Source organism: Leopardus geoffroyi, chromosome B3 (assembly GCF_018350155.1).
Source record: "Leopardus geoffroyi isolate Oge1 chromosome B3, O.geoffroyi_Oge1_pat1.0, whole genome shotgun sequence".
NCBI classification, from domain to species: Eukaryota; Metazoa; Chordata; class Mammalia; order Carnivora; family Felidae; genus Leopardus; species Leopardus geoffroyi.
The window spans coordinates 33,073,903-33,085,320 of record NC_059337.1 but is presented as its reverse complement, the minus strand read 5'-3'; the positions used below and the strand labels follow the sequence as shown (position 1 = coordinate 33,085,320).

At 44.2% G+C, this 11,418-nt stretch overlaps 1 protein-coding gene across 9 annotated transcripts in view; it reads left to right on the top strand.

The window, feature by feature from the left end:
• The first annotated feature begins 1,261 nt into the window (after positions 1–1,261).
• The window catches only part of NEO1 (neogenin 1), a 236,168-nt gene continuing 226,011 nt past the window's right edge, over positions 1,262–11,418 (top strand). For 3 of the 9 annotated variants that reach the window (XM_045449146.1, XM_045449145.1, XM_045449144.1), the window contains exon 1: positions 1,412–1,680. In XM_045449146.1, coding sequence (XP_045305102.1) covers positions 1,554–1,680 — 127 coding nt within the window. In that variant the 5' untranslated portion in view covers positions 1,412–1,553. Of the gene's footprint in view, positions 1,681–11,418 lie in introns of all 9 variants that reach the window. The other 6 variants (XM_045449152.1, XM_045449151.1, XM_045449150.1 and 3 more) reach the window with 5 other exon arrangements.

Here is an 11,418-nt window from a genome sequence, read left to right as displayed (position 1 = left end):
CCTTACGTTGCTTATTTTGGCACTTCAGAATAAAAGAAAATATCTGAAGAAAAATAATTACGAGAAGGCATGCAAAGATGTGGAAATCAAAGAATAAAGCCACCTTATGGCAAGCAACATATTTTGGTTATTGACTACCCAGGGCAGTGAACAAAAATCCAAACCATATTAAGACGTGACTCTTCAAGCGAATAACCACACAAAGAGATTTTCTTAAATTTTCCATAGCAGTATTCCCATCAGCAGTGTAACTTACAAACCGCTTTTCCCCTAACTCTGGGGCTGCCTCACGATGACCAGGTGTTTAAAATCACATTCCTCTCGCTCCCGGTTTACCCGCTAAAGACGTGATTTCGATTCGAGAGAGCGAAGTGCCCCGCAGAGGTATAGGTAAAAGGTTTGCTACAGTTGGAGCATTAGCCTTGGGCCCCCGCTCGGGCTGGAGGGGTGGACACCGGGCACCTTTGTCTGCGCCCTGCTTCCCTGGACCCGGGCCGAGCGGCGCGGGTGGGGGCGCGGGCCCCGGCCCTGTCCGGGGAAACGCGCGGCTAGGGCGGCCCGGCCTGGAAGCTGGAGGTCAGCGGCGGCGCGGTGGGCCCCCTCCCACGGGAGCCGCGCCAGGTCCCAGCAAGAGCCGGGCGGGATCGCTATTGTTTTTGGCGAGCACATAAATCCCCGCGCCGACCCTCTGTGCACCCAGGTTTCCTCCCGGAGGCCATTCGGTTTCCTCTGAGGCCCTATATAGAGGCCCTGGGCCCAGGCTGAGGAGAGCTGCACGCCCGCTCCGGCCTCCCGGACAAGTCTAGGCTTGGAGCGCGTCTCGCCCCAGGTCTCCGCAGCCCGAGGCGTCAGGGGAGGTGAGAGAGGGGGACTGCTCCCCGGGGCAAGGCGAAGGCGGCGGGGGGGGGGGGGGGAGCGCGGGGACGAGGTGCTGCGGCGTGCTGGCGGCCGCGGGGAGGAGGAGGATCCGCTTCTCCGGGGTTTCCCTGACGCCAGCAGCAGCGCCCGGCGCGCGCGCCCCGCGACAGTCCGCGGCTCCGGGCAGGGAAGGGGGAAGGGAGCGGGCCCGCCGCCGCGGCCGGCGAGGCGGCAGCCGGGATTGGAGCGGGGGCGGGCCGCTCGCGGAGCCGAGGGGGTGCGGGCGAGAGAGGCGCGCGCTTGCGCGTGCGCGGGTGTGCGCGCCCGGGGCCCCCGCCCCCCACCCCCGCCGCCCGCGGTCTCCGCCCCCCTCGCGCTGGTGTGTGGAGTCGGAGTCGGCGGCGGGTGGCGGCGCCTGGAACCTGGAGACCGACCCCCCCCACCCCCGGTCCGGAATGTACTGACTCCCCCTTCTCTGCTCTCCTCCCTTCTCCGCCCCCCTGCAGGAGGGAGGCGCCCCCGAGTCTCCCCTCCCGCGAGAGGGGCCGCGCAGGCCGGGCCGGGCGGAACAGCGGCGGCGGCGGCCGCGGGAGCCGAGCCTGCAACGAGGGACCGGCTGAAGCGCGCGGGAGGGAAGGAGGCGAGGGCTCCGCGGCGCTGGCGCCGCCGCCGCTGCCGCCGCTCGCGGGGCAGAGATGGCGGCGGAGCGGGGAGCCCGGCGACTCCTCGGCACCTCCTCCTTCTGGCTCTGCTGCCTGCTGCTGCTCGGGTGCCCGGCACCCGCCGCGGCCGCCAGGAGCGGCTCCCCGCCGCAGTCACCAGGTAAGCGGGGGCGCGGGCCCTAGAGGAACGGGGTAGGGGCGGGGGCGCGGCACCCGCACCGGCGGCTGCGGTGTTTTTGTTTAGGATCCTGGAGGAAACGTGCAGGAACTTCTCTGCCGCGGCTCAGGTTGCCAAAGAGAAAGGGGGTCGCGCGGGGCGGAGAGTGAAGTAGGCGGGCGGGGGCGCCGCCGGGGGAGGGGCGGCCGCGGGGGCGCGTCTGGGGCTCCCGGGTCTAGTTCCGCGCTTTGTACCCGGAGGCAGGTTCACCCCTCGCCTCCCTCCCCTCCCCCAGGCTCATCCCACTTGTAAGAGTGGGACATTCTTGTGCTCACACAAGCACCAGTAGAGGCCACTACACACCTCATTAAATAAACAATCGCACGGCCAATTCATTAATTTTCAGGAAAGGAAGGGGGAGGGGGGGGCTTGAACTCCACATTCCCTGGCCAGGGATTTCCCAGCTGAAGTCCCAGGGAAGCGCTGGCTGATCTCGAGGGACTCCTCGTGCGGGGATTGTAGCCCCGAGGCTGCGGAAGAGAGGGTGTCAGAGGGGCACAATTGCCTCCTCACAACCCCTGTTGTTGACTTAACTATGAGGGCGCCTTGGAGAACCGCTCCAACTGATTTTATCTGTTAGTGTTTCCGTTATGAGATGCCTCTTCTTTCCTGGGGGTTACGAGGATATTTACAGCCTGGTGATTGCTCTTAACCCAGGGAATTGTCTAAACACTGGATTTTAAGTACTTTATGTTTCCAAGTGGCAATATATATATTTAGCCTGAAAAGCCTTTTTCAGGTGTTATTTTTTAAATATCATTGATTATTGAAATTACCTGCATCCCTGTTTATTTAAGGGAGCGAATGGACCAAACACCAAGCCTGCCTGTAGACCTCACAGCATAGTACGTTGAGAAGAAGCGGGACACACGCAGCAGTTGAAGGGCAAATTAGCATATAATCTGTTTAAATTGTTTGACCAAGGTGGTATATCACAAAACTTGACAAAACTCTCACCTACTAGTATGATATCTGAACTATTTGCATTTGAAAGTCATCTGATGGGGAAAGTGGCAGCTTCTAATCGCTGAACCTTTACTTGTTTTTCCTATTCATAGTGAATAGGGTTTAAAATCACGCTGCAAATGTAACTTTACTGATAAACTTTCTTTTGATTTTCTTGCAGAATATTATTAGCTCATGGCTTTTGTCAGTGTTAAAGCTTTAACTGTGAATACCAGCGGGCGTTATCTAAACAGCAGTATAAATAACTGTTTTAGTATCAAACTTGCACTTGCACATTCAGCCTGTACCTAGTTCAGAATACACATTTTGGGCCTGAACTGTAGGTAACTGATCCAACCTTTCTATTCTTGGGGATGGGCAAGTAACATGTAACTATTTTGGAAGACAAATTCCTTCTTGCTCTTAATTTATATGTAGTTCATATTATGTATGTGTTAGGTAATTGGTGGAGTTTGTTTAGAATTTTGTCAGTAATTTTGAAAGTAAAGTGCTAATAATTCTATCAGGTTAATGAAAGTAATGTAAGCAGTCTGTTAGAAGTGGTTGAAATATCTATTTCAACACTGATTCAACTGATGAGCTTTTATTTTGTGCTGAGGAGGTGCAGGCATTGCTTAAAATGTGTGTCCTACCTTCCTGGAGCTTTGAGTCAGGTGAGTGGGTGGGAAGGATAGTCATTAAACTGCTGATTATGTAATTAAGTAATTGTGATTAACACTAGGAAGGAGAAGAAGAAGAGTGTTTGAGAAAGTGTATACTGCAGGGACCTAACCTATTGTGGTGTCAGAGTATCTGAGAAGTGAGATCTGAAGGGTGAGTAGGACTGGAGGCTGGGAGGCTCGCAACTAGTTAGTGATATAGTGGCAACTAGAACACAGATCTTTTTTTTTTTTTTTCCTTCAGTGTTTATTTATTTATTTTTGAGAGAGAAAGGGCACAAGCAGAGGAGAGGCAGAGAGGGAGACACAGAATCCAAAGCAGATTCCAGGCTCTGAGCTGTTAGCACAGAGCCTGATGTGGGGCTCGAACTCACGAACTGTGAGATCATGACTTGAGTGGAGTCTGATGCTTAAATGACTGAGCCACCCAGGCGCCCCAGTACACAGATCGGATTCTTGGTTCAGAGTGCTTTTCCCAAGCCACCTTGCCTCATTTCAAAAGTGAAAGGAATAACGGCAATAAGGAGGGGCTGGTCAGTTCTGTCATACGCTGTGGAGAGATCAAAGGAATTGAAAACTGAGTAAGTGGCAACTGAAACAAGTGGTCGGTAAATCACATGTCATTTGTCAGTGGTTTTAATTTTTTTATTTTTGTAGAGGGGTAGACTCAGAAACCTTTTTGTAGGGGATTACAGTGAGTAGGTGGTAGGGGATGGAGGTATTTGGTAGAAAAAGGAGAAAATTATAGAGCGTGGGACAACAGGATAAATGGAGTGGCTTTCCAGTCTAGGGTACACGTTGAGGAGGACAGAGAAGGGGAGGAACTGGTGACAGAAAATGGTCAGCTGTGGTGGAGGGTTAGAAATGATTAGGCATTTAGGCACACTATTTTAGGAAGGAAGGAAGGGGAGAGTTGATGGGTAGGGACCTAAGGAAAGACATCAGGGCAGAGCAGCCTGCCTGAGCAGTGCAAGTCTTCTCTAATCAGAGTGAGGGTTAAGGAACGGCCATTCCGTAGAATTGAGATGCAAGAATGGGGAAAGTTAGGAAGTCAGCTCAGGTAAAAATCAGTTTGAATATAAAGTAGACTAGATCAGCTATTTCCACACTTTGTCCAGCAACTTTCTGTATGCCAAGAGCAGAATTAGTGAAGTTTTAATCCAGTATTGGTTGCTTATGAGTTAGTTGAAACACGTAGAAACCTTTTAAAAAAAACTTTTATTAGGGTAGTCCAGTATTCCATTCCTTGGTCAGAATGCAAAGAAGTATTTGATGCAGTGCCACAATGGTGGTGAGGTTAGCCTTGACCTAGACATCAGAGGTTTTCTGTAGACGTCCTGTAGCCTAATTGCTCACTTAAGGGAAGAATCCTCTTGTCAGCATCTTGCATAGATGACTCTGTATGCACTGTTTACTTGGTGATGTGATTCATTACCTCACGAGGTGGTCTATTCCTGTTTTGAATAACTTCTGTTAGTAAAACTTTGCTTTATGCAGTACATTTAACTTTAATTTTCACCCTTCCCACCCTTCTTGATTTTTCCCCCCTTTTCTCTGGCCTATTTTGACATCACCCTATCTCTAATTCATCCCTTACTTTTGTGATCAGTTGTTATTCAAGTTTTTCTTTCTCTCCCTCATTAAATTTGGGTATCAAAGTTGATCTCATTCTGCTTGTCTTCACTTGCTACCTGTAAGCTAATGACTCTCCTAGACCACTTTTCTTTATGTACGACTCAGTAGCTTCACTGAATAGGCACCTTACATCATACGATACTGAAGGTAAAACTCATTTTTGTTCCTCTTCTCTCCTCCTTCCTTCATCCCCTTTCTCTAGACAATAACAAACCAGTTCGTGGCCCAGGGCTCTCACATTTTTGAATGATTGCATGGACTTGTCTTCCCGTGTTACCTGTCTTGGGCATCTCTGTTTGCCATTCACCTAAGTTGAGGTCTAGAAGTCATCCTGGACCCTCCCATGGCCCTCATTCCTATAGCCAATACTTCTATTTGATTTTTACCTCCTAGATCTTTCTTGAATCTGAATCTTTTCCTCATCATCTCCACTGAGACTAACAATAGTGGTCTTATAATTAATCTCTTTATCTCCACTGTTACCCTCCAGACATCTGTCCTCCAGCTGGAATGAGTTTTCTTATGCCCTTTTCTGAGCTTGCCACACTCCTACTTATAGTCTCTTATTAGTGTTCCACAGCTTGAGTGTTAGAGTCTAAACTCCTTGGCCTGGAGATTGTGAAGGCCCTTTGTGTTTTTTACCACAAGCCTCTCCCATCCCCCAGTTTAAAGCCTTGCCTGTTGGCACCTGTAATGTGTACCTGGTGTTCTGCCACCTCAGATTTACTGCAGGGCTTCATGTTCCCATGCCTTTGACATGCTGTCCTTTCTTCCTGTTAACGCCACTTCCCACCTTGTCTACTTCTGAAGTTCCTATTCATCATTCCGTGAATTTTTCTCTACCATCCCGCTGCCCAAAGAGAGGTAGAGTCCTCATTCTCTGTGTTCCCATGGCTTTTGAGTACTTTTTGTCTTGTGGTATTTTCTTGTCTCCTCCAGTAGTCTGAACCTCTTGAGGTTTGGGACTTCTCTTATTTACCTTTTGTGTAGCTAGTGTAGCATAAGCATCTGGCAGAGGGGGTAACCAGTAAATGTTTGTTGAATGAATGTTGAATTGCCTTTGTTTCTACCCCTTAGGGCCATATAGCACAACTGGTTTCTTTATATGATGGTCTTTCATGTGTCTAATCACAACATTTGTGTGTGAGAATGTCACTTTCCCCTCCTTCTCCTTTCTTTTTTTTTTTTTTTTGAAAATTTTTTAATGTTTATTTTTTTTTTTTTTTTATTTTTTTTAATTTAAAAAAATTTTTTTTCCCAACGTTTATTTTTATTTTTGGGACAGAGAGAGACAGAGCATGAACAGGGGAGGGGCAGAGAGAGAGGGAGACACAGAATCGGAAACAGGCTCCAGGCTCTGAGCCATCAGCCCAGAGCCCGACGCGGGGCTCGAACTCACGGACCGCGAGATCGTGACCTGGCTGAAGTCGGACGCTTAACCGACTGCGCCACCCAGGCGCCCCTAATGTTTATTTTTGAGAGAGAGAGAGAGAGACAGAGTGTGACTGGGGGAGGGGCAGAGAGAGAGGGAGACATGGAATCCGAAGTAGGCTCTAGGCTCCAGGCTGTCAGAACAGAGCCGGATTCGGGGCTTGAACTCATGAACCGTGAAATCATGACCTGAGCTGAAGTTGGACACTTAACCAATTGAGCCACCCAGAAGCCCCTCCCCCCTTCTCCTTTCTAAATTAATTGTCCTTTATTCCTTCAGCCACTCTTCACATTACCTAGTTTTCTGCCCCTTTGTGAATCTGGTCATCCTCTTGATATGCTATGGTTTTAGCATTTATTACCTTTGTCATCTTTGGGAAGATCAGTGATTTTACTGAGTCTTCTGTAAATAGAGACTGATGCTTGCCTAACAGGATGAGGTATAAAAGAGTGTAGATTTCCAGGAGGAATGTTCAGAGGAGATAAGAAATGTGGCTATTCTTAGCAGACCGTATGAAAACTAGTATGTGATATGGGATAGAGAAAAAAGACTTAGGGTATGAGGCAGAGGATTTGGGATATGACTCCTGGTTCCATGCTTTTTGTATCTGATGGGGGCTATAGGCAGGCAAGAATAATACCTTGCTTATGTAACTGGATTCTCAGAAAAATGAAATGTGAAACTGCTTACAAACTGTAAAGTACTGTATCTTTGTGGGATGGTTTTAATATTTCTTTATGAACTTTTTAAAATGGTAATTCTGTTAAATTTTTGAAAGTGTAGATTTTTTTCTGTTGGCTTAATTGATCATTGTTGGTTTCTTTATAAGTTTTCTCTACATTAATAACAAATATTGGGATAATGTTAATCTCATTACATGTGGAGGCTTTGGGCTCTATTTAATAGTCTTTTCCCAAACATTGTATTTTATTAGTGATTTCTGTGTGGTTGGGAGGTATTTACCGTGTCATTGGTAGGTATTTTGGCTTCTAGGTAAAATCACATCAGTAACAGGAGAACAGAAGAAATGACCATAGATAAGATCAGATTGACCAGATTAGCTACTTGAGGTTAGGAAAAATCTAGTGTTTATGATTTTAAAACATTGACTTTGCCATGGACCACAAGCCAGTGAAAGATATTACAATATAACCCAAATTTTGGATTCATTTAGAATTAAAAGAGTTTTTTGATTAAAATTTTTTGGATATAGAGACAAAGGTCATTTAGAACCACTGGTGTAATCTTGGTATATTTCTTTCTCGTTTCTGTTAATATGGCACATCATTGTTACATTATAATCATAGTATATGTACAACTTTATATGTAGGTGTTCTCCCTTAATGGTTATGCCAGCCAGGTTTTGGTTGCTACATTATCTTTAATTAATTAATATTTATTTTTAATTTTTGTTTATTTCTGAGAGAGCGTGAGTGTGGGAGGTGCAGAGAGAGAGTGGGGTGACAGAGGATCTGAAGAGGGCTTTGTGCTGATAGTAGAGAGCCCGCTGTGGGACTTAAACTCACCAACCGTGAGATCATGACCTGAGCTGAAGTCAGACCCTCAACTGACCGAGCCACTTAGGCTCCCCTTAAATAATTTTATTTAAAAAATTTTATTTTAAGAATAATTAAATATATGTTTGAAGTAAAACAACATAGAATTAAAGTATCACTTCTACCAACAAATCCTGTTTTTACCCATAAATAACCACTTTGAGTATTTTTTCTCCTGCATTTACGTATGTATGTGTAGTTTTATTTTTTACACATAAGCAGGATCATACTATCTATTGCTTTCCAACTTCATTTTGTTAAATAAGTGTATTCATTTTTTAAGTTTATTTATTTTGAGAGAGAGAGGGAGAGAGCATGTGTGTGCACACGCATGATTGGGAGAGGGGCAGAGAGAGAGAGAATCCCAAGCAGGCTCCACGCTGTCAGCACAGAGCCTGATGTGGGGCTTGATCTCATGAAAGATGAAGTCATGACCTGAGCCAAAATCAAGAGTCGGAGGCGTAACCGACTGAGCCATCCAGGTACCCTGTTTTTTTTTTTTTTTTTTAACTTAACAATGTGTTGGAAATCTTTCCAGTATGTATAGATTTTCCTGTAGCCATTATTGAAAAGGTCTGTATAATATTCCAGTGAATGAATATGACATTAATAGTGACCAATAAAAGTGATATTTATTGAACACTCACTGAACCATAGGCATTTTGCCAAACTCTTTTACATGCATTTGATGCTTTATGCCACTTCGTAAGGCAGATGGTAATATGCAGCCATTCTACAAATGTGAAGAAGTTGGCATTTGAATCCAGGTCTTTTCAGCTCCAAAGCTATGCTCTTTATTATACCTCTGCTGGTATTCTCCTGTTATGGATGTTGAAGTTGTTTTTAGAATTGTGCTATAATAAAGAATGCTGTCATGGACATCTGCCTGCCTGTGGTCTTTCGTTTTATATTTTGGATCCCCACAAATGGGGTTACTGGTGAAAAGATAATTTTTGTGTGTATATGAGAGTCAAGGTTGCATTTTTTATAGAAGAGCAATGATATCATTAAGAATAATATCATTTACTAGGACTTGTACAACTTTTGCAAGACAGTTTCACCTCTGATTTGAACTTTGAGTACTTAAGTCCATTATTTTAAAATGCAGGTCCTATAGCTTTTCTGTTTCATCTGTTAACTGCAGGGGTTAATTACCAAATTAATAGGTAATCTCAAAGGTCCTTTCTACCTTCAAGTTTCTATAACTCTGAAGTCTATAAAATTGAGTGGTGGATATCTAAATGACCTCTATTTAGTTCTTGTGCTTGAACACTGATCATTTCTGTTCTTGGATGCAAGAATTCACCTTTTGTCATTCTTTAGAGGTCGTGTTATTGTACATTTTTTTCTGGTATGAAGTTGGATATGATTGGAGAAATCTTTTAAGTTGCTTGTAAAGGATTGTGTGTGATTTTGTGTAAAAATGGATTTATTGGTGATTTCAAGAAATGAAGATTTAAGTGTTAAGAAATTGTGAGATATTTTAAGTTGCAGTGTTACTTGCAACATTAGATGCTTATTCTTAGGCTTATAAGTGATACAAAGTAAATTGCCAAGGTTATAGATCTGACTGAAACCAGCCGATTTTGATTCCTCCTTTGAATTCCCCTATGTAAAGATAGGGGAGAGAGAGGAATGGATGTTTTATATTGTAGACATTAGTACTTAAATTCTTCTTGAAAGGAGTTGGTAGTTGGCAATCTGAAAATCAGATGTGTGTTTTTTTTGCTTCTTAAAAAGAACCATGAAGGGGTGCATGGGTGGCTCAGTCGGTTAAGCCGACTTTGGGCTCAGGTCATGATCTTGCAGTTCATGGGTTCCAGCCCTGCTTTGGGCTCTGTGCTGACAGCTCAGAGTATGGAGCCTGCTTCAGATTCTGTGTCTCTCTCTCTGCTCCTACCCTGCTTGCACTCTGTATCTCTCTCTCTTTCAAAAATAAATACACATAAAAAAACTTTAAAAAATGAACCATGAAAATAAGCCCTTTAAAATTATTTTATAGCAAGAATTTTTATTTTTTAAAGTTTGTTTATTTTGAGAGACAGAGATAGCATGAGTTGGGGAGGGGCAGAGAGGGAGGGGGGAACAGAGAGAGAGAGAAAGAGAAAGAGAGAGAAAGAGAGAATCCCAAGTAGCACAGAGCCCGACGTGGGGTTGAACCCACGAAACCATGAGATCATGACCTGAGCCGAAACCAAGAGTCAGATACATAACTGACTGAGCACCCAGGCACCCCTAGAACAAGAATTTTTAAATTTAATTTTCTAGTCAGACAGTTTTTCTGTAGCCAAAACTAAAAATTTAGGTAAAATTGGCTAGTTGCAAATATTATATTGATGGCTAATTATGCTCTGTAGAGACACTAAGGTGAATTGTACTAATGGTTTCTTTCCTTAGGAAGCCTTAGTCTAGTAGCAGAGATAAGACATACTCAGAGATAATAGATAATTTGGAGGGAGAAAGTGTCATTACTGCTGTAGGTGGAAGTACAAATTCTGGAATCACTGTATTACTGTTAATCAAGTAATAGTGCTACTTTTCTCGTAATTTTGGTTCTGTAGCGTTAGAGTAGTCCTAACTTAGTTTTACTAAGTCAGTAGACTAGAATTCTCAGAAGGGGTTATTTTTCATTTCCTCTAAGTGTTATGGTTACTGGAATGTTTGAATATATGAGAAATCTAATAGTGAGCTGTCTGGGGGTGCAGCTACTTCCATGACCTCAGGAATCCCGAGATTGATTATACTCAATTTAATTTATTTATTTTTTATTTATTTATTTATTATTGGTCAGTAATAGCCAGTAAAACTTGGTGATAAGTCCTGGGCAAAGGGAATTTTTAACATGATACTACATGGAAATTGGATACAGAATATTTGTTTTTCAGCTGTAGAGTAAGTGAATTAAAGAAATCACTTAGATATATTTATATTTATATACATATATACATTATATGTTTATATACATACAGACCTTATATACATAAGGTATAGTTAAGTTGGTAGCATTATAATGTACAAATTTAGGGACAGAAAAACAAATTATGTTTTATTGATAACCTTTTATTCATAGCATAACTTTTAATGTAACATTAAAATTTTTGTAAAATTTTAGGAATTTTTTTGCTGGTTCTTGAATGTGTTACAAGTTTGAGGTGGGGTTATTGTGTTATTTTTTTAGTATTTTAATTTATTTTTTGAGAGAGCAGAGTATAAGCAGGGGAGAGGCGGAGAGAGAGGGACAGAGGCTCTGAAGCAGGCTCTGTGCTGACAGGCTGCTGGCAGTGAGCCTGATGTGGGGCTTGAACTCACGAACTGTGAGATCATGACCTGAGCCAAAGTCAGACACTCAACCAACTGAGCCACCCAGGCGCCCCAGGGTTATTATGTTAAATTGATGTAGTGTTACCTTAAGTATCCAAGGGATAGTGGGTAC